This window comes from Balaenoptera physalus, assembly GCF_965194825.1.
Source record: "Balaenoptera physalus genome assembly, chromosome: 9".
Lineage (NCBI taxonomy): Eukaryota > Metazoa > Chordata > Mammalia > Artiodactyla > Balaenopteridae > Balaenoptera > Balaenoptera physalus.
The window spans coordinates 58553976-58578656 of record NC_138888.1 but is presented as its reverse complement, the minus strand read 5'-3'; the positions used below and the strand labels follow the sequence as shown (position 1 = coordinate 58578656).

Here is a 24681-nt window from a genome sequence, read left to right as displayed (position 1 = left end):
GATCAATGGAACAGGATAGAGAACCCAGAAATAAACCCATGAATTTATGGTCAATTTATCTACGACAAAGGGGGGAAGAATATACAATGGAGAAAAGACAGTTTCTTCAATAAGTGGTGCTGGGAAAACTGGACAGCTACATGTAAAAGAATGAAATTTGAACATTCTCTAACACCATATACAAAAATAAACTCAAAATGTATTAAAGACCTAAATGTAAGACCGGATACTATAAAACTCCTAGAAAAAAAACACTGGCAGAACACCTTGACATAAATCGCAGCAATATTTTTTTGGATCCACCTCCTGAAGGAAATAAAAGCAAAAATAAACAAATGGGAGCTAATTAAACTTAAAAGCTTTTGCACAGCAAAGGAAACCACTGACAAAATGAAAAGACAAGCTACTGAATGGGAGGAGATATTTGGAAATGATGTGACCAATAAGGGGTTAACATCCAACATACAGAAAGAGCTCATGCAACTCATCATCAAAAAAAGAAACAACCAATTAAAAAATGGTCAGAAGAACTGAATGGATACTTTTCCAAAAAGGAAATGCAGAGGGCCAAGCGGCACATAAGAGGATGCTCAACATCTCTAATCATCAGGGAAACGCAAATCAAAACCACAATGAGGTATCACCTCACACCTGTCAAAATGGCTATCATCAAAAAGACCACAAATAGATGTTGGCGAGAATGTGGAGAAAAGGGAACCCTCGTACACTGTTGGTGAGACTGTAAATTGGTGCAGCCCCTGTGGAAAACAGTATGGAGGTTCCTCAAAAAACTGAAAATAGAACTAATGTATGATCCTGCAATCCCACTCCTGGGTATATATCCAAAGAAAATGAAAACACTAATTTGGAAGATACATACACCCCAATGTTCATAGCAGCATTATGTACAACTGCCAAGATATAGAAGTGACCTAAGTGTCCATCGACAGATGAACAGGTAAGGAAGATGTGGTGTATATATACACAATGGAATACTACTCAGCCATAAAAAAGAATGAAATTTTGCCATTTGCAGTGAGATGGATGCACTTGGAGGGCATTATGCTAATGAAAATAAGTCAGAGAAAGACAAATACTGTATGATATCACTTATATGTGGAATCTAAAAAATATAACAATCTAGTGAATATAACCAAAAGGAAGCAGACTCACCCATATAGAGAACAAACTAGTGGTTACCAGTGGGGGCGGGCGATACAGGGGTGGGAGAGTGGGAGGTACAAACTACTGGGTGTGAGACAGGCTACCAGGATATATTGTACAACACGGGGAATACAGACAACATTTTGTAATAACTGTAAATGCAGTGTAACCTTTAAAAATTGTATTAAAAAAAAAAGGACTAATAGGTATATGCTCCTCCTTAGAATGGGGCTGGCTTTGGTAACAGCTGGAGATCATGGCTCAGTTCCCCAAGACACCTCAAAGTTCCTTACAGAGATTTAATACTCAAACAACAAAAGGTTGGTTTAGTACACCAAGGAGAAAAAACTCTGCACATTCTTCCACCTTAGCATTAACGTTAGGCAAATGTTGAATCCCCCTTTACCTCTTACCCATCTTCTACTGGGCATGCTACCTATCAGACACAGCTAGGATGATTCTAAGTCTATGGGAAAAAATGGGTGGAGGTCGGCTCCATGCATGAGAATTTCTCCTACTAAGTTGAAATCAACTTCAATTGATTGCTGACTCAGAATTCTTTGTCATTTCCAGCTGTGAGAGTGCAAATATGATTCCTAGCATTGCACTGATTATATTATAAAGTTACACCACAAATAAAACCTTACCATAATTACAGAAACTGTGGGGTTGTCATTTATTTATAGGAAAGCAGGCAATGAGTGTGGTTTTGAACGCATTTTAACCGAGGTGCCACTATGAAGCCAGGTGAGAAGCCCAGGTATAAATGAGCTCTGGAGAGAGAGTATGGGCTAGGGATGTGGACTCAGAAATCCTGGGCACAAAGTGGGCAGCCAGAATAGTTAAAATGAGCATCTTTGGGGCAGAGGTGAGGATAGCAGAGCGGCAGTTACCTGGAGATAAGATGAGGAAACACAGGAAAGAACAAAGGGGTAAGAGCATGCAAGGGACTCGTAAGGGCACTACTGAAGTAACTGCTTACAGTGGTTGTTTGTTAAGCATGTACTATTTGTCAGATACTCTGATAACCATCTTATGAAAGTTACTGAACGAAAACCCATTGTACAGATGAAGACATTGTAGCTCAGAGAGGGAAAGAAATATACCTAAAGCTGCATAGCTCTGGTTAATTGGTACAGCTGGGATTCAAATTCTGGGGAGCTTGACTCCAAAGTGCTTGCTTTTAACCAGTATAGGACGCTGCCTATAAAGTTTAGGATGAGAGGAAAGTGTGTGGAATTCCATCGGGTCCTAGATTAGAACAGAATATTCCTTGATGAATGTGCTACGAGATAAAATGAGACTTTGAGAAGGTTTCCCGACAAGACAATGTTTAAAGCAAACAATAAGTCTGGATGAAGTATAAACAGATGTATAATTCATGAACTCTTGATACTGGTTTGAAGATGGTGTGGTATACTAGAAAGAGGCTTGGCCTCAGAGGTTAGAGGCTTGTGCCTTTAAATTAACCGTAAGACCTGAGGCAAATGACTTAATGGTATTTGTTTTTCTCATCTAAAAAATTTTAAAAACCAAGGAGTTTGATTAGGCTTGTGTCTATCTTCTGTAAGCTTTAATCTTTCATCAATAAAATGCCAATATACTCACACTATAGTGTTGCTTGTTTTTATAAAGTTCACTTTCTATCTTTCCAGACGGACTGTAACACCCTTGGAGTTAGGGGCAGAAAAGCCTAAGTCAAAAAAGAAGGCAGTCTACAGTAGGCACAGAGTAAGATGCAGAGAGAAAAGACCCTCTTGGGATCAGAAGAGGGTTCCACTGCCGGGGCGTGTGAGCAAGGGCCTCACAGAGAAGAGAGGCCTCAGCAGGTCACTGAGACCTCACACAAGGTCACTGGAGAGAGGGAAGCTCTGAAGGAAGAGAATGGAAATTGATAGCACTCGTATCACAGGGTCTCAGTCACCTCTGTGAGTTGGAGGTGATGCCTCCTCCTGGGAAAAAGCACTGTAAAGGAGCATGAAAAGGTTTGGAGTAAGTACTGGGGGAATTAATGATGTGAATAAAAACCAGAGCAGTGTTGAGTCTCAACAGCATGACTTTGAAATAATAATTATAGAAATTATAAGAAACAAGTAGAAATTGTAGAAATAATTAGAAATGTTTTGTGATTGTTTCCGACAATAATGAGTAGGATTAATTTGGGTGTGAAAGCAGAGAATTCGGACGTTGAGATTTTAGGTTACTGGTGACATCACTGTTGAAATGGACAACTCTAGGGCCAGTGACAAGTGAAGTCATAGGGGACTGAGGACTGGACCGAGGGATCAGGAAGGGGAGGAGAGATGCCTGGCTGGTGAGTAACAGAAACGTTCAGTCAAGCTGATGGGTAAAGAAGTGAGGTGAGAGAGGAGAGTCAGAGGGTGATACCATGGAGGTGATGGCAAAAGTGGTGTGGATAGAGTAATTATTAGAGCAGAGGAGTTTGGGATGCATGCGATTACAGTGTTGAAAAGGTCATCTGCTGAAGCGACTCTGGTGACCGCAGGAGCTGGAATGGAGCTGAAGGCTGTGAACTGGGGTTTGAGGAAGGTGGGGAAAGAGATCCAGACTTAGGAACACGGTTGAAAAAGGAATCTTACAGACACAAAGTAAAATATACAGGGGTAAAAGAAGGAGGAATCTGAGAAGAAAGATTGGAGAGCTCTGAGGAGGTAGACTTTGATTATTGGAAAAACAGGAAGAATGAGTCAGCTCAGGAGTTTCACAGGGAATGTAGAAATGAGGTGGTGTTTGTGTCTGCCTAAGTCTGACTGAGAGCAACAGAGGGAGGGAGAGAGAAAGAAAGGAGAGACGAGATGGGTGAGGAGAGAGGGAGAGGCAAAAACAAAGAGGGGTACACATACTGTACACAGCCCAGACCTCATCCTCGTGTGGACGTCACAGGTTAAACTCAAGAACCTGGCTTTGTGCAAAGGTAAAACCACCACCACTACCCCCACCAGAAACAACCTGCCCCTCATCCCCACAATCAAAATGAACTAGAGTTCAGAGAATGGACACTCTCTGGAAGAGAATTTTTTAGGCTGTAAGGGTCCTAAAGCCAACGGCATGCTTTTTGACTTGAATACACCTCATGTCCTCAATACTTATTTTGAATCGATTTCAAGAATTCCCTAAGCATACCAAGCTTGGTCTTGGCACTTAAATTCAACCACATTTCATAGTGATGTTAACTATTCCTGCAAAGGATAGATTTATCCAAATCTACAGATATTGTCCCTCGTTTTCTGCTACTATAGATTATACTTAAAAATGCAAGCTTGACAACGTATCTGTGTTCTGTATCAAATACATTTCATTCAATTATTGTGAAAAGTAGCAGTGAAATATATACAAACTGTACAGACAGTATGTATGCACATGTAGTGTGATGAAAATATTTGTACAGTAGTGTGTAGACTCTAAAATACTTTTGTAAATAGCTCTTAATACCAAGTATGAGGCAGACATTAGTACTGTCTCATTTTCACAGATGGGAAAACTGAAACTCACATAAGTCCAGTGACTGTAATTGCAATGGTGAAAAGTGGTAAGTTAAGACTTGATCTTGGTTTTCTAATTTCATTTTCTGTGCTCATCACACTATATTCCACAACCTCTGAATGATTTACATATACCCTGTCTTATTTCAAGGAGGATTTAAAGTGGTTTACATCTATCCTTTTTTTCCCTACCTAACAGAAAAATGCAGACTCCAGACAAAATTATTATGCATTTAACTGATTATTGTCTCTGAACAAATATTGTCAACAGGATTTTTGAAAACCTAAAATTTCAAAATAAATTTTAATCCACCAGTTGGTTATGAAGCTACATCTTAATATTTGATATGCAGGCATTAAATATCTTTTGAAACATGATTGAATTCTGGGTTTAAATAATCCAAGTTACTGTGACTGAATTAAGTCAACTTCATTGCAAGGAAATAGCAACACTGACTTAGGTCACTAAAAGAAAAACTATCATTTTCAATGTACATCAAGAGGCATGTTAACAGATGCATAATGAGATGTAGCTTTAAGATCCATTGTTAAAAACTTTCTAAACTTCAGTTTGCAAAGTCTGTGAATTTAGTCCTCAGTGTCTTCTAGCTGTGGCTGTAGGGTGAACATATGGAGCGGACAGAGATGCTCCAGCCTCTCTACTCCCTCTCAGCATTCTGATGACCTGCATTCTCTCTTCTTCCTCCCTTTATCCTTTCTCCTCTTCAAGGAAACTTTCTCCTTTTCCTCACATCTCCTGATAGTCATCCTAACGTATCTAGTGATAATGTAGGGATTGCAAAAACCACATGAAAATAAGGTCATGAAGAAGGTTGAAATGGCTAGAAAATGTTGCTACATCTGTTCAAATGAAATGACATAAACATAATACGTGGTCAGAGTTGAAGAGAAAGACTTATTTAGTCCAGAATGAGAAAAAAAAATTTCATTAATTTATAGAAAACAAGTTGTTACTTATGGAACATCATGAAAGTGCAAAATACCATGGAAAGATCATCAAAAACAATGAAAGTGTGAGAAACTCACAGCCAAGAGGAGCCTAAGGAGACATGACAACTAAATGTAATGTGGTGTCCTGAACGGAATCCTAGAATAGAAAAAGGACATTAAGTAAACTAAAGAATTCTGTATAAGTATGGACTTTAGTTAATCATAATATATCAATAAAGGTTCATTAATTGTGACAAATGTACCATATTAATGTGAGATGTTAATTACAGAGGAAAACTGAGTGTGGGATATACAGGAAATCTCTGTACTATCTTTGTAACTTTTCTCTAAGTCTAAAACTATTCTAAAATACAAAGTTTACTTGAAAAAGAAACTATGGAAATTCATCCTAGGCAGTCTGTTAAAACATTAGTTGTTAGACATTTGCTAGAAACTGCGCTATTTAGTTCAAGAGCTCCCAGAAGTTTTACAATGATGGGAAAACCTGAAGAAAAGCTTTCTTGACAGAAAGGCACACTCCTTTAAAGGTTCAGGTCAGCTGCAAGTAATGATACAATATTTTGTCAATAATTAAAATGCTATAAGTACATTTATAAGAATCTTTTTCAATAGCAACAGTTGTTCACAGTAACTTTCTCCTGAACTTTTACCCCCAGAAGGTTAGCATTCAGGAAGCTCAGCTGCTGTCTAACAAACTTAATTAATCAAAAAGTCATTTCCGAGCTGTAACTATGAGTAAAAGCGCTTCAAGTGTGCTAGCAAGCCTACAAGTTAATCAAAATGCTAATGCAGTACAAATTAAAGTTGTGATTAACATTTCACAGTAGCTGCTTAAGTGAATTGATCACACAAATGGGTTAAGCATTACTCATTTCCTACAGCCCCAACCGGGAAAAGGGTTGTTATGTGGGTATGAGGAGAAGAGCTGGAGGTAGAAGGATCCTTCATAATAGCATCATATCATCAATAAACCAGCACCAAATTGTCATTCAAAGGCTTACAGGTAGAGTCATCCAGGGGGAAATAGCCTTCCAAATTATATTATAGTCCTTGAAGGGAGATCACCTGTAAATCCACAAGAGTAAGTGAAGGTGTTTTACACCTCAAAATCCACACATTTGTGTTAGTTTTGGAAATGCTAAATGCATTAGCTCTGTGTTGCGTCTGTAGTGGGGAATGGTGCTTTGTTTTAGGTGGTGTTTTGGGTGTTCTATTGTGGAATTAAAATGTAACTTTGATACAGGATAAAATAAGCACTAGCTGGATGATGATTCTGCACCATAGTGCGGATCTTGGCATCTGGAAGAATAATCACTCAGGATTAAGTTCATTTAAAATTATTTGTTTTGAAAGAGACATCCATTAATGAAACCACACTAGGCTTCTATGGCAAGATATGAGCTCCTGGCAGTCTTGCCAGGAAAGCAGCCTGAATTAGACTTCCCTGTCTCTATGAATTTGATAAGGTCACATGAATGTTCACAACAAACAGACTATATTTGTTAGTAGACAATTCAGATTTGGCAGATAATTTTAAAAACATTGTGAGAATCCACACACAGTAAATCTCCCTTTTCAATCCTCTCTTAAGAAAGAACTAGAAAGGAAAAAGTGAAATATTTTTTCATTCCATTCACCCATGATATATTGAGAACTATTATGTGCCAAGAATTATGCTCAAGTCACCTTAACAGTCAGTGACACTATAAATAGTTATTGATAAGGTTCCAGCATATTTTGAATATGAATCAGAATCCTCCAAATGTATGCTCATAGTATTAATATTCCTTGAAACATACCCATAAAAATATAAAAGATATATTTAAAACTTAATAGTGTAATTTTCATCTTAGGATCCTTTAAAGACTTCAGTTGCAGAAATGAACTCTTTGTAGATTACTAAGTATGTATAATCCAATTTTGGAAGTCTAAAAATTATTTATTTATCATCCATCCATCTTTTTCTCAAAATGATTTGAAGAAGCTTTCTGAAGCCTATTGTGCTGTACTGTCCACTTAAAGATAAGCTTTTCATTTGATCTAATCATAATAATTATAAGCACTTAAAAAATGTGAAAGGATTCTACTAAGAATATACAGGAGATTTTATCTACCATTGCTACATCAAAACATTTCTTACAAGTATTGGATTAAGGATTTGACCAAGTACTTCTTTTGTTAAGCTCGGCACCACCTGGACTATTTTCACTGCTAACTGTATTTGACTCTATGATTTTAGAACTTGTTCATTTAATTGACACTGACATTCTTCAGTACATTTATAGCCCACTGAGCCTGTGCTTAGTGCATCCATAGGTAAATACTCCTCAAAGGTTATGTTAGCCTTGCTCCATGGCAGTTCTATCTCCTGGTATCATCAAATATTTCTAGCTTTTTAATCTACTAAAAATGGGGATCATTTGTTAATAGAAATATAGACCCAGCTATAGTCAAAGTATCTCTCAGTTAAAATAACCAGATCAATAAAAAATATTCATATCATTGTATCTTCTTTTGCTTCCCTTATCCTATTCTTTTCTATTCTCAGACTCTAATATATGCATACATTCATATCTTAAGTTTATTGATTAAAATACTTAAAAAAATAGTTTGAAGACACAGTGTGTTTTCAGAATAGCTGTGGGTTATAGAAAATATATGATACTAGTTATTTGAAATGTAATGCACTTTAAGTTTATCAGAAACTGTTAGAGCGATAAAGAGGTCAAAATATTGTTTTGAAGTTTGGGCTAAACAACAACCCTACCAATAAACTTTTAGGGATTCGGTTTTGCAAATTTAAGAGGGTTTTCTGAATAGGGGAAAGCATACCAGTTCATACATTTCCCCCCTTTCTCTATTTATGCAGCTTATTAAAGTTATTTTTTGACAAGCACCTTTTGTGACAATTGATAAGTCCTATTGGAACATGATAACATTAATCTGAGTGGTATATGAGTTACATATTATCTCGTGTGAAAGAGGAGAAAGGCTGGAAACTTAGTTGTTCAAAAAAACTTGGGCCTTAAAGAAAATGACGTAAAATGACAGCTCCTATATTAAAGTCAGATGCAAGAATTTATGAAACAATGGAAACTTACCCACCAGAACATAGCTCCTTAAAGGTCTTCCTTTCAGGCACTGAATCACCTAAATTATTTTCAAAGCCAGTCTCCTGGTTTACCTTTTTGCCTACTTCCATTAGTGCAATGGAACATGAATTCAATCTATAGAAACATGTGCCTTGGTATACAGAATACAGAACTTCACACTCCCTCAATAGTAAAGAGGAGATGTCTGTTATCTTTTGGAGGAATTGGTAGTTCTGTATCTTGGGACAGGAAATCTCTGAGATTGCCTATTGTTACTAGACGTTTGAAGTTTTTCAAAAAGGACCGGGGGGATGGACAAAAGCTGCCTCCAGGGGAGCCCCGCTAGTGGTGGTGGTGGTGGTTACCCAGTGAAAGAAGCCAAGAACCTAACCTAAGCAGAGAAGGCAAACGGTGAAGAATGAAAGAGGAACATAAAATGTGTGTATGTGTGTTGTAATAGTAAACCTAAGCATAGTAATTATAGTGTGCATCACTACTTATTATTAGGAGTATCTTATAATTATTATGGCATTCCTCTTCCTTCCTGTGGTTGTATCAGCAATCTGATCTTTCCCCCATTACTTCCAATTACTGTAGTTTTAGGGGAGACTCTGAGGAAGTAAATGGCTAATTCACTGAGTTACCTAGCATGATATAAAAACCTCGAGAAGGATCATAAGCAGCTGAAACAAAACACATATCAACTGGACACTATAGAGTGATATAATAAAGCAATTACAAATATCAGTCATATTAACAAGTCCCTCTTGGAAAGTGGTTAAAGTAATTATAGGCAGTCTGTTGAAAGGGAACTAGAGTAATTAAAGGGAGGTGACTTGAGTATACATTGAAAAGAAGGGATTAATTAAAAAATATTATTCATGTTCTAGTGGGAATTCTTGGTCTAAAACAATGTAGAAATTCCTGTGAAGTTCTCACATTTTAAAATAAATCCTGACTAGGCCATGAGTACAATTTTTAGATCCATCTTTACAGGGCAAAGGGAACCCAGTAAGATAAATTTTTATTATATATCCAACCTATGCTGAAAACTGTTTTTCTTTCTGCTATGATCTTGGGAAAGTTACTTAGTCTTCATCTGTAAAATAAGGATAATAATTATACTACTTCCTTGGATTATTAGGGCAAATGAGTCTATGCAATGCGAGGCAAGTAGAACAGAGCCTGGTACAAAGAAAATCCTCAATAAATGTTCACCAGCGTCACTGTTAATGATGGCCTGCCTTATGGACCATCATTAAATAGCAACTTTTTGGTGTGGGGTACAGGGATGGTATGCAGTTCTCCAAATATTCTGGTTGAATTTGGTATTTAATATACATTAATTCCAATTTCAATTTGGAAGCATAGGTTTCCAGAGATCTTTCTAATCAATCTACACTGTCATATTTCTGTGTGTGTGTGTGTGTGTGTGTGTGTGTGTGTGTTCTCCTTTCATGAGGTGTATCTTGTAGTCGTTAAGAGTATTACTGTGCACACAGATGTTTTGATCTGTTAAACTTAGGCTGCAGGGTAGATAGCATTAGCTGAAGGGTAAATATGGCCTCTACTATATCTGAAAGCAACTTTCCAGAATTAACCCAGCAAACTGACAGCACAATTACACTTTGAATCACACAGCCCTTTGGTCCTCAGCTCACTGAGTCAACTCCTTGAGCCATGGTTTCCCTTTTTTCCTTAAACATCTGAAAGTGTCCAGTTACTGGGCAGTTTTGCTGTAGATACCACAGAGGAGGTAGTGGGCGTGGCTAAGATATAAACCTGTACTCTTATACTATTTGGCTTGGTATTTAGTTATTTTTCACTTAAATGAAGATGATTTTAACGTAAAGACTTAGGGCACTTCTTAGAAAAGATCAGAGCTACTAGAGCAGGATTTAAAGTCCTGCTATCTCCATTTGGTTTCAGCATGGACTGCCTCAACAGATCACCTTTTAACTAAGTTATTTGACTTCTTTGAAAACCAATTTCTTTGTCCCTTGATAAAAAAAAAACAGTGTGGGGCTAATCAAAACACCAGATACTTTTCATCCGTTCTGACTTTGCCATCAAATTTGAAAAATTTAGGCAAGTCACTTTAATTTTTGGTATTTCTTATTTATCATCTTCCCATAAAACTAACATAAAGTTTTTCTTGGGTACATCTGGCACACAAAATATGTCACATCATTTACTACATATTACAAATATATTTTAGAGTTAACATAATCAAGAAGAGGATCTCAAAGACTAATGGCAAGAATAATCAATTCCATAACTGCTCAATTTATAAACTAGTGTATTTTAAGCAGGTTTAAAAAATTTGAGATCCGTACAGAAATTTTTACTCTTATTTTTGTTGGGTGGGATGGAGATGGAAATGCTAGTAACAGTAAAATATTAAGAACCATGACAAAAACACCTTAAACCCAAAAATGACACAAAAAGACCTTGATACATAATTTCAAATGGGTACAAGAAGAGAAGGCAGGCTATACTGTGCATTCTGACCTCAAGCCAGGGTGAATACTACTACAACAACTATGTTTTTCTTTTGTAAAAGATTCCCCAGGACACGGGTAGTCATACAGAGTTTTCATAATCTAAATGGTAGCTCATGTAAAAGGTATATTTCTATAAATTAAAGGGAATAAAAAATTTAGAGTTAAATGACCATGAAAAAGCAAGGAAGTAAAAGAATTACTAAGAATGAGGAGACCAAGATAGACGTAGTTCCTCGAGTCCTCAAATCATTGTTTACCTTATAAATATTAACTAATGTCCCACTCTTGTAAGGTGTAATTTTTACTCAGACAGCAGGAGTTCAGTGACTTGCCTAAGGCCTTATACTAAGGCTCTAAGGAGCAGAGCTGAATTTATAGTAAGAGCTGGTGGCACCGAGTCCCATACACAGAACACAAGGTCATGCTGATGTCCCATGAGGGCAGTAGTATAATTTTCAATCAGCCAGCAGGACTGCAGCTTGGAAAACTGCTTGAACCAATGCTTTCTAGGCCAACAGTATCCATGTATCAAATGAGAACAATAGGGTACAATAATGAAAACTGTCACTCAGTCATGGAAAATTTTATCAAGTCATGACTTCCCCCCGAATTTTCCATTAGCAACCCTAATATTCTTTCCTCTTCCTGACTTGTTACTTTCATCACAATCTTACAAAGAAACTGCAGGAATGAGAGGATTTAGGATATGAAGCTGGTTGCCATCTCTTTACAACTAAGTTTCTTTCCAGGTGGCTTCTGAAAAGCCAAATCCATATTTATAAGCATAACTAATGTTATAATTTACACTAAAGGAAAACTGTACACACAATGTCTGACAACAGGGAACTAATTAAGTAAATTATGACCTTCTTATGAAGAAATATAGTGCAGCCATTAGAAATTATGCTTGAGAAGAATATTTAATGTTGTAAATTATTAAGTTAAAAAAGGTTATAAAATAACATGATAAAAATGTGCAAAGGAAGAAAGTGAGAGAGCAAGTGTGTATTTGTGTAAATGCAAAAAGAAAAAGAAACTCTGAGCCTCCAAAGCCAAAAAAGAACTATACACAACTACTGTACTCTAGTTAGTAAACTTGTTTTTTTGCAGGAGTAAGCATTAGTCATTCTAAAACTACATCAGGAGTATGCTAGAATGGAGGAATTAAGTAAACATATTTTGATTAGTGAGAGCCAAGTTTCTCACGGGTGGAGAAAAGAGTTACAATTTAAAAAAGGGGAAGGCTAAAATGAACCCTTGGTGTTAAACTGGAATTGGAGGTATTAGAATGAACTCATGGTTTTATGAATACAAATGTTTTTCACATACCCAAACACACACACACACACACACACACACACACACACACACACCTAAGTAGATATACAAATAGATCTATGTATACATACTTATATTTCCTAGCTTTGCCCACTGAGGGGGCCAGAGGCAATAATACCCAGATAGTGATGGAGTCAACAAGCACCCAGATTTTAGTCTCTAAAACCACTCTCTAATAAAAACAAACACTCGTGAGCCTATACTTATAAATAAATAAATAAATGAATAAAGTAAATAAATAAATGGGGGAAAATGGAAATTCTGGGAATGATGGAAAATAGAAAAATCAAAGTAGTAATAATTGTTTCAGGCAAAAGTCACCAATGGATGATGAAAATAATGTAGGAAAATATGACGAGAAACAGGATAACTGCATAATCTCAAAGTATATCACCACAACATATTAGTTACAAAAGGAAAAAAAGTAATTTTACAGTGGAGAAACCTGGCAGACACCACCTCAAGTGTACAAAGTTAACATCCCTGGTAATAACACACATCCATGTCACAAGTCTCCCGATATGATACACCGAGAGGACAAAACATCACTTCTATGGTATTCTTGCCAGTAATATATAACTTCAATGTAACTATGAGGGGATATCAGGCAAACCCAAACTGAGAGTTAGCTCTATCAGATACCTGGCCAATACTCCTCGCAAGTGTCAACGTCCTGAAAGTCAAGGAGACTAAAGCGGACATGACAACTAAATGCAATGTGGGATCCTGGACTGGATCCTGGAACAGAGAAAGGCATTAGTGGGATAAAATCCAAACGGACAAAACTGGAATGAGGTCTGTAGATTAGTTAACAGGATTGGATCAGTACTGAGGCAAGATGTTAACATTAGGGGAAGCTGGGTGAAAAACATATGGAAATTTCATTGTACTATTTTTACAAACTTTTTATAAGTCTGAAGTTATTTCAAAATGAAAAAATTAAAAAAAATTTTTTGAATTAAAATAAATTCATTAACAAAAAAAGAGCCTCATATTGATGGCGGTGAAGATATAATTACTATGAATGACTTTAATTTTAATACACTGTTTTTCCAAATTTCTACAATGAAGTGTATTACTTTTATAATTAAAGAGAAAACTATTTCTCTTTAGACGTTATTTAGAAGGAGTAAAATAATATCACGAAATATAAATATCCACGAAACTGTACATAATATCGAAATAGAGGCTAAAAGTACCTGATTGAATCCTTTTCCCTTACAGTAAATTTAGAAATAGACTCCTTGTGAAACCGCTAATTTCTATTATTATATAGCCTTTGAATCATTATTAACTGAGTGGTGAAAAGGTATGAATGAGTTGATATACATTGTAACTTTCATATATGATATAAATATGTACACCTATTAAGTATACCTGTAAGTATAAAAATTTAATTCCTCCTGCAACATCTCTCCAACCCTTCCTGACCCCTGAGTTCATTAACAGGTCAGTGTTTGAGGGGGAAAAAATAGCTAGAGGAAACACAAATGATTATCCAGGGCCACAGCTAAAACTTTAGGAACTTTAACCTTCGTTTATAAAGTGTGACTAATAAAGAGTGGCAAACCATCTTCCTAGAGAGATAAACCAAATGTTAGTTACAAAAATGGTGTAAAAATAATTTACTTGTTTATTATAGCCTTATTTCCCTTCTAATTCCGGATAGTTTGTGCATACTCTATTTTATGAAACAGGCCTATTCTTTTAAATAATAAAATTAAGGTTTTTTTTTTTCCTGATCATAAAATTGTTAGCAGCTCATTTGAAAACATTCAAACATTTCAGAAAAGCATAAAGAAGAAATTAAAAATCACCCCAAATGCTGCTACACAGAGACGGCTACTTAATCTTTTGGTCAATACTACTCTGGATCTTCTCTCTAGATATATTTTCATATATTTATGTAGATATTCTACACAGATACAGAATTAATAAATGGAATTGTAATATTTGGCAGTGTTGTATAACCTGAAAGATGCTTGGGTTATTTCTAAGTCTTTAATTTTGCAAATGCCTATACACAAATCTTCACAGGACTCATTTATTCTACCTTTAAAAACACCAGTCTTCTGAAAATCTTAAAAATTGTTTTTTATATATAAATGTCCAAAAAGCCATAATGTAGAAAATCAAAATCTCTTATAAGCTCAATCCTTTAGTTGTGCTTCTCCCACCCTGCTCCTCTCCCAGTCATCTCCCAGCAAATGGCAGCTCCAGCTTTCCACTTGCTCTGGAGAAAAGCTTTGGAATCATCTTTGGCTCCTCGTTCTCCCTAAAAACCCTTGTCCAATCCATTAGCAGAGCCTCCTTAAAAAAATATACAGGACCCAACCAATTTTCACCAGTCTCACCCATACCAACCTGGTCCAGCCACCATCATTTCTTGCCTAGCCTTACAGCATTCAAGGTATAAAGTTTATTGATATGGTTTCAGATTCCACATTGCAACTAACTAAGGAATATAACATGTCAAGGTTTTGTATAGTATCAGAGAATATCTACAATTTTTTGAAAAGGCTATAAAAATACTCTTCCTTCTTTACATATCTCAGTGAGGCTGGATTTCCTTCATATACTTCAATTAAAACACCATATATGTAACAGACTGCTTGCAAAAGGTGTTAAACGAATTTAGCTGACTTCTATTAAGCTAGACATGAAAGATACTTGCAAAAATGTAAAACGCTATTACAGTTCTCACTAATTGTTTTGGAAAATAGTTATTTTTCATGAAAAATCATTACATAATAATGGGTATATTAGTGTTATTTTTAAATGAAGTAATAAATATTTGAGAATGTTTCCACTTTCATAAATATGGTAAATACTCATAGATATAGCCACCGTAACCATTAGTGAACCACTGCTCTACAGCTTCGCTCTCATTCAGAGTAAAATCCAAAATCCTTACCATGGTTTTACAAACTCCCTACGTGACCTGACCCCATTTTATCTATACTCTCCACTCCCACCCCTCTCTGACCTCATTTCTACCCACCCCTTTTCATCTTTTTTTACAATGGCCGCCTTGGTTTTTCTTGAATATACCTAGTAAGTTCCTACGTGAATCCTGGCACTAGCTCTTCTTAGTGTTTGGAATAACCCCACAGCTCACTCCCTTCCTTTGTTTCTTAAATGTCACCTCATAAGAAAGACAGTCCCAGAATACCACATTAAAAAATAGTACAAAATGACACCCTCCATCTTTCTCCATATATCCTTTATTATGCTTTATTATTATTTTAAAATAGTAGTGATCACCACTTGACTTATATTTTTAATTGTCCGTCTTCGCCATCTCTAGTGAAAGCCCATTACAGCAGGTTCTCGTCTGTCTTGTTCACTGCTGTATGCTCAGAACCTAGCAAAGTACCTGGCACTGAGTTTACCTTCAGTAAATTTAGATTGAATGGATGACTAAAATTGTTATCTTATTGCATTTATATTTGCTTTTCCTTCAAAAATCCTTAACTTGAGTCACCAGATTTTTTTCTCGACAATGCTACAATAAATATCTTTAAATGCAAGTATATTTTATTCTAAAAAGAAAAAAAACAGAAAGAATGGGAGAAAATGTAGGTAATTAGAAATGACTTTCGTACCTGACATACTCTGAGAGCTTGGTCCAACACTGTTTTGGTATCAGTGTCATAATCTGGGCAGGGCAGCATGGTTCGGCTGAGATGCGCCTGCAGTAGGAGATGAGCTTTGGTGTGAGGGCTGTCAAATGAATGAGGATTTGATTCCAACGGAAGACATTTTGCCAGTTCGCTATTCATATGATCTTCATTGTGTCTTACTGGCAAATCTGTGTATTCTTCTGCATCCTGAAAAAACAAACAAACCCATATATATATAATATATATATAAATGTACTGTATCAAAAGTATAATATTTAATGTCCTTCTTAGCTTTAACTACTGACATTTAAAACATGCTTTAGAAAAACTGTAAGACAACCATATCCCTTAAAATTCTGCTTTGGTCAGTACTACTATTAATATTAAGCAAAAGCTAGTAATGTATAATACATCTGAAATTCATGAATGCTCTTCGTATTTATACAGTCAACAAAAACAATACAGATCCTAGTAAGCATCAAATGTTATGCTTGACAGTGGACCCAGGCAATGAACCAGAAACTGAGAGTTCATCAGGGAAAAACCAGTCCTAAAAGTGGAAATGAATGTTATGATATGGTAAGCACAGAGTGCTGAAGGGATATTCAGTTTGGGGACTCAGTTATTTTTGAAGGTCAGGGAAAGCGTCTCGGAATAAGAGGTATTTAAGTGAGGATCTATAGAATGAGTGGAAGAAATAAGGCAGGGCTGGGAGAAAGGGGGATGAGGATAGGGTTGGTGAGATAAGAAAAGGGTGAAGACCGGGATCATTAACTTAAGACTTACTGTAATAAATTAGATTAAAATAAAATTGTTCAAAATTGGGGGTTTCCGGTTCCACATGCAAGGAGCTTAGAAGCCACCACTCCATTCTAACAAGTAAAAAGCTGAACAGGTTGAAAAAACCAACAACTCGTCTTGAATCCATGAGAAGGCAGAACACAGGGCAAACCGCTGCCTCCAAGATTGGAAACGCAGGCAAATGCAGGTAGTCACGGCTAAGAGTCATGAGCAGAGGCTCACAAGCAGAAAATGCCTCGGCAATCAGTGTCGAGGTAAGAAAACCTGAACTGTAACTGATGAATTGTGGGAGGTTCAGTGCAGACAACTCCAAGAGCTGAAAACTCCAGGGGGACCCAGTCATAGGGGGCCCCCACAATACTGTGAGATTTACCTTTAGGAGCTCGACCAGATTCCTACAGTAAATATCAGAGAAAAATCGCCTTGGGCTTCTAGCAAGGGGAGGGGAAAAGGACCATCCTGAAATACGCTAGAGCACTCTGTCCTTCTTAACAAGGTCTGCTCTCAGGAGAAACTAGTTAACTGGAGCCTAACCCTGCTGGGATATATTACGAGAACCTAACTGACCTGGGGAATGGAAGTACCCACTGTGACCAGCTCAAGCTCTGCGTGTGGGAGAAGGGAAATACCCCACTCCAGCTCACTCTAGCCATTCTGTCCCACCTAAGGGGTGAGGGTAGAAATGGCTGTGAAGTTCACAGCACAGAGGCACAGACTCACTGAAGACTTGGGACCTGATCATTGGACCAGAGAATATTCCCCCTACACCGCCATGCCCCACCTCACCACATTACTAAAGGTCTATTTATAGCAGTTCCTTTTACCCAGTACATAATGTCCAGCTATCAAGAAAATTACAAGGTATACCAAAAGGCTAAAAACACAACTTGAAGAAATAGAGCTATCATCAGAACCAGACATGGCAGGGATGTTAGAATTATCAGATTAGGAATTTAAAACTATGATTTATATGCTAACGGTTCTGACAGATAAAATAGACAGCATGTAAGAACACATGAACAATGGAATCAGACAGATGGAAATCCTAAAACAGAATCAAAAGGAAATGGCGAATACAAAAACACTAACAGAAATGAAGAATGCCTTTGGTGAGCTTATTGGTAGACTGGACATGGTTGAGGAAAGAATTTCTGAGCTAGAGGATATATCAATGAAATCTCTGAAAACTGAAAAGCAAAGAGAACAAAGACTGAAAAAAACACAAGAGAATATCCAAGGACTGTGGGACAATGACAAAAGGTGTAACATATGTATGATGGGAATACCAGAAGGAGTAGAGAGAAAGTAAGAGAAGAAATATTTGAAACAATAATGATTGAGAATTCCCCTCCTCTCCAATTAATGTCAGACACCAAACCACAGATCCAGGAAGCTCAGAGAACACTGAACAGAATAAACAGCAAAAAAAAAAAAAAAAAAAAAAAAGTTACACCTAAGCATATTATCTTCAAACTACTAAAAATCAAAGATAAAGAAGAATCCCTGATAGAAACCAGAGAGAAAAAACACCTTACCTGTACAGCAACAAAGGTAAGTATTACTTCTGAATTACTCTCTTCAGAAACCATGCAAGCAAAAGGAGAGTGGCGTGAAATGTTTAAAGTGTTGAGGAAAAAACCCCACCAACTTAGAATTCTATATCCTGTGAAATTATCCTTCAAAAGTGAAAGAGAAATACAACTTTCTCAGACAAATAAAAATTGAGTTAATTTGTTGCCAGCAGACCAGGAGACCTGCCTTGCAAGAAATATAAGTTCTTTGGAGAGAAGGAAAATAATATAGGTCAGAAATTTGGATCTATATAAAGAAAGGAAGAACCCTGAAGAAAGAATAAGTGAAGGTAAAATAAAAACTTTTATTTTTTTTATTGTTAATTGATCTAACAGACAACACTTTGTTCAAAATAATATTTTTGAACAATTATGTATGCTTATGTATATGTTATATGTTTAGGTACATGACATATATGTCTTATATATAAGTGATATGAATGACAGCAATGATACAAGAGATGGAAGGAAGGAATTATGATTATTTTATTATTATAAGATTCCATACCCATTAGGTAGTATAGTATTATTTGAAAGTGGAATTTGATTACTTGTAAATGTACATTGTAAACTCTAGGGCAACCACTAAGAAAAGCAAAAAAAGAAGTACAGCTGATATGCTAAGAAAGGAGAAAATGGAATCATATAAACAGCTCAATTAAGACCACAAAAGACAGAGAAAGTAGAAGACAAAAACAGGAACACAGAACAAGGGCAACAAATAGGAAACAGTAAGAAATATTTGTTGAATATCCACCCTATGAGGGAGACAGACATTATTCAATTTGATATGGTGACAAATTCTATGAAGAAGAAATACATAAAAGCATGAGAGTTTAGCAAAGAAATCTGACCAAGTTAGGAAGGTCATAAAAATTTCCTGAAGGAAAAGGCAGATATGCTATGGTACAGAGGATGAGCAGATGGTAACTAGATGAACAGAGATGTGAAGAGTGTTCTAGGAACAGTATGTAGTATATGCAAAGGCCCTATAATGGGAGGGAAAATGGTAAGTCCAAGAGACTGAAAAATGTTGTCTAAAAATAATTTCAGCTGATGTAACATCTGAAAAAACATCCTAAGTGAATACTTGGAACATTGTTTAACTGAACTGAATAAATAAACAAATAAAATTTTATTATATTCAGTTAAACATATTTAATAGGAATATTAAAATAATCAGTACATTTTCTTTCATTCATGAATTGTCTCGTCTTTGTTTTGCAATAGTCAAAAATATCACAGCACTTTACACTATGTTGAACACTGTCTTTACCACTTTGTGCTGTTTTATGTAAGAAGTATATGCTGACACATTAGCAGTTAATAATGTTTTGCCCCTGTGTGTCATTTTGGTTTTCTTTTCATATGCCATTTATGTTCTTTCCTGCTCTCTCTGAAGTCACCTGCTAAAGAGGGACCAGTTATATATGGCAGTGCTGTTATTTTTGATTTCAGGTGTATTTCAGGACTGAAGCATTGTCACCCGACAACTAACACAGCTCAACCTAATATCTGGGCTCCATCCAAAACCCCATCAACACCTGTCCATCCTAGCCTTGCCAAATGGCTTAAGAAAAATGTAACAGCAGATAAGGAAAAAGATGGTTCAGAAATCTAAAACATGACCTTTTATTTAAAGGAAATTAAAATGATATCACAGAAAACAATTTATATAAATAATTATTCTAACTGCAGAATAAAATACTGTTATTCAGAGAAGAGCACTGAAGTGAATTGGATGTGTTGGAAAGTTTCCTAAAAGAGATACTGTTTGTTCTAGGCTTAGAACAGTTTGTAGAAGAGGAGAGAGGGAGAAAGATTCCTTGCATTCCAGGCACAGAAAATAGTACGAGTAGATCCATAAAAACAGATAAGGAGGGGTCTAAGGTTTAAGCCTCCGGGATGAGGAGAATGATGATGCTATTAATAGAAGAGAGGTTGGGAACACTCAGTGAGCAGGAGCTTTCTGTTAAGCGTGCAAAGTACACTTAACGAGAGGACCACAATCCAGATAGTTGGGTGGAGGCGGAGGGAGAAGAAATCAGCTTTAAATCTGTTTCACAGTTTAAAATTTATTCATACTTAGATTTCTTTCTACTGTTCATAAAATACAACTTCCTCTGATCTTTTTCCAGAAGAAAATCGAATAGTTATTTTAATACTGTAAACTGTATTGGTCCTCCAGGTTTTAGCTATGTAGGAAATAGGTTTAGACTTACAAATTATATGAAAAGTTAAATTAAAATCAAATTATATGGAAAGTAAGAATTTGGCTGAAAGCACTAATTAATAGTGTTATCTAAGTAATCCACTTCCCTCTGTACAATCCTGTTCAAATCTGATTATATACCTTACACACCCCTCTTCCCCACACTGTGTGTGTGTGTGTGTGTGTGTATGTGTGTGTTTGAGTGAGAGACAGAGAGAGAGATTGATTAGATATTGATTGATTGGGAGGCAAGAATATAAACTACGTATTTCCCAGTCTTAGTTCCCAAATACCTCTGAAAGTGTGAACATTCTTCTGTGACGTATGATTCTAGTATCCAAAGATGCACGTTTTTTCATAAAGTATGACTTATGACTTCTAAATGCAAGCCAACTACTTCATTTGGTGCTAAACTAAAGAAACAATGATCTGCTCCAACACTAAAGGGAAAACTAGTAGTGTTGAACTCACTGAGAACCAGTGTATTTGAACAAGACTGACTACTCAAAATTATGCTTATTCTACTTTTGGGGTTATTTTCAGGTAAATTTTATCATTAGCGATTTTTATTGTATTTGCTTGCTTTAGAATCTAAACTCCATGTAAGATGTGACTCCACTGTTCTCCAAACCATGCCAATTCTGCTTGAATTACCCCTGATTTATTGCTTTTATCCCCTGCTTCACCAGGATTGTGAATCTGCTCACTGCCAGCAGTATCAGTATCAGATGAGTCTGCTAAGAGCTGAGTATATTTTAGGTCAGAAAAAATGCTCTGCAGTAGAGAGATCCTTCTAGGTTGATTAGGGGAGCAATCAGATCTTTAATGTAGATTACCCAAAGACAGTGATCTAAGTGAAAAGCTTAATTTAGTGATGCCTTCTCTTGGTGCAGAAAAGCAATCAAAGGGTTCCTTTATTAATTAAGCTAAGGGTTCCTTAATTTCTTGGCAAAATCTACACACTTTAATAATAATAATGAAAAGCATTTTAATAACCACAATGGACAAGGTCTTGGTGTGCTGAGTCACTTGTTTACCAAATATTTATTCAGCATATACTACTGCTGGGTACACAGCGATGCACAAAAACAAACGATCGATCCCCTACTCTCATGAAGCTTTACAGTCAAGTGGGGGAGCCAGATCTCAATCAAAATTGACCATGAATAAATGTAAACAAGTGGATAAGTATAAGGAAGGAGGAGTACAAATAATAACAGTGGGTCAGGGAAGGTATCTTTGGGGAGGTTTCAACTGAGCTGAAAGACAGTAAAACGTATTTTTTTTACCTAAAAAAGGGAAAAGTGATAGGATAAACTTCAAACTTGAGGTGGAAAAGAGGGACATGGAATCTTATTATAGGAAAACACTCTTTAGAATGCCTATGTAGATTTTATTATTTAATATATTCTTTTGAGAAGTAATGTCTTTTTCGTTATTAAATTTTACCCAGGCAATGTTTTTGAGATCTTCAAAGAGTTGACATTAGATTTATGTTTATAAAATATCAAATCAATAATAGTTTCTGTAGTTAAAAATTATCCATAATTAAATGAGGTCTCATCAAAAGCTATTACTTCCTTTGAGGATCCCTCCTTTTCTGTTTCCAGTGTTTGAATTAAAGGGGAATCCAAAGAATGTAGTAAGTAATTCATCCCCTTAGAGATGTTACAGATCACGAGGGTGGTATGCATGGTGTGAGGTGGTAGAGAGAACACTGGGTCTGGGAACTGATACAACAGGTTGGTTTGCAGCTCTGCCGTTTACAAGCTATGTGATCTTCTGAGACTAACTGAACTTCCCTAAGTCCCAAATTCCTTGTCTTAAATTGGGATTTGGTGTGAGGATTCAATGTGATAGTGTTTATGAAACACTTGAAAGCTGTAAGACTTGGTATAATGTCAGGCATTATTACTATAATAATCATCCCCACATCTGATCACATTCAGAATGTTAACTGAGGCTTAAGATTCAATTACTTGAGTTTTGTTGTACAGCTTTCAGTTGTAAACCTTTGTTTACAATTATGTAAAAATACTTCCCCATCTAAAATGACATTTCATTAACTCACTTGTAAAAATATCATGATTCTTAAATATTATTCAAATAAACAAGATTACTATTACTTTTTACCAATGCTCTACTAGTAGTGGCACATACATTTTATCCAAATAATCATACAATTTTTATGTAACTGTGTTACAGAAAATATTCGTTCTTTGAAAGACAATATTCTCAATACAAGAGAAAGCCAAATTAAAGATAAAATATTGAGAAATTATATCCTCTTGAACTATAGGTTTGATACTGCAGGCTTTAGTTTCCAATCTCCAATTAGGTTTCTTTTAAATTCATATTAATTAAATGTTCACAAAAGCACATCAGTGTGTGATGAGGAAAGATGCTCTTCTTAGTGTTCTTCAGTGACCTAACTCAAAATAGTATGAAGAGACAGGGAAGAGGAAGAATCATTTATATTAGACACTTGCTCCAACTTTTCTGAAGACAAAGTATTATGTACAGTTATAGTACCCTGAAACCCTGGAGTGTTTTCTAATTAAAATTTAAGTGCTGTGAACCACAAGAATGAAACAGAAAATATTGATTTTTAGATCAATTAGAATACATAAAAATATTATCAGCATTTTCAATTTAATTTTTCGTGGTTTGATTACGGACTCGGGAAGCAATTTAAAATGAAGACTCACTGAAGACACTTCAGTGCTATTTAACCCTCAACTACTCCGCCAGACCCTCCTGTGAAAACCATGATCACTTATTCCTGGGATTCCAGTTCACAATTTTTCTAAGCTCTTTCGAATGTGGTGTGCTTGCTTCACTACTTTACTTAGCTCTTACCTCCTTCAAGGTATTTTATTCTGGGTGTTTCAGAATACTTGCAATGGAGATTTTTTACTTAGATTGATTAGGAAAGCCGCAAACCCAGGATCAGCGGAGAGAGCTAGTAAAATAATAAAATCCCTGCTTAAAAATAAACAAGCAAACAAAAACCCTTTCTAGCTACTTCTTCCTCAGTAGGACACTCTATTTACCTCCAAATTACTCCTCTCATTTTAAACAACTTGTCTAGTTAATTTCCTGTGTGTGATCACTGAGACTATAAGTGAGGTTCATTTTCTTATCTACATCATGTAGGTAATTAAAGGAAATTGAAAGTGGGCAGTGAAGCTTTTATGCAACTGGGATTGAAGCTGAATGGAGGGCAGCGAGGTCAGTGGAGTCCATTATATTTTTATGTGAGAGGCTGGTTTGTCTACCCTGTCCTTGTTTATTTAGTGTTGTCTGGACAGGCTACTAACTGCAAATCTATGTCTCTGATTTGCTCAGCTGTCCTTGAATGAAGACATTTTCCCTGCAAATGCTGAATGACAGTGATTGACAACCTATGATAAACTCTGCTTGCAACCCCTGCTACTGTCTTCAGATTGCAAAAGAGAAATCAGAATAAAGAAACATCTTTCATAATCACATCAAATGGGCCCTGCTGTTCACTCAATAGTTTTCCTTTTGTTTCCCTTTTCATCACAAACCTCAATCTGTTCTACAAATGTCATAAACTCAGCTACTCCACATAAAGTAAAAAATTAAAAAAACCCCGCAAACATATGTATGTATGCCACTACATTTTGCTTGTATATTCACACTGATTTTAGTTTACTGAGGATACACACTCTTACGTAATGGTTTGTTCACACCACTGTATCACTAACTTATTTGCTTGTTCTCTGAAGCACAATCTGGCAAATCTACACTGCTGAGGTATGTCTTTTAGTGATTAGCTGGCACTTGGGTTTAGTGAGGACTCTCGTAGCATTATTCAATATGTAACTCTTACATGTCCTTGTGGCCCTTAAATCCACTGATTGTACAGCTTACTTTT

At 36.2% G+C, this 24681-nt stretch overlaps 1 protein-coding gene across 2 annotated transcripts in view; it reads right to left on the bottom strand.

Annotated features, from left to right (window-relative positions):
- ASCC3 (activating signal cointegrator 1 complex subunit 3) overlaps positions 1–24681 on the bottom strand; it is a 335131-nt gene that overhangs the window by 12966 nt on the left and 297484 nt on the right. For both annotated transcript variants that reach the window (XM_082475077.1, XM_082475078.1), the window contains one exon: positions 16179–16403. In XM_082475077.1, coding sequence (XP_082331203.1) covers positions 16179–16403 — 225 coding nt within the window. The remainder of the gene's footprint in view (positions 1–16178; positions 16404–24681) is intronic.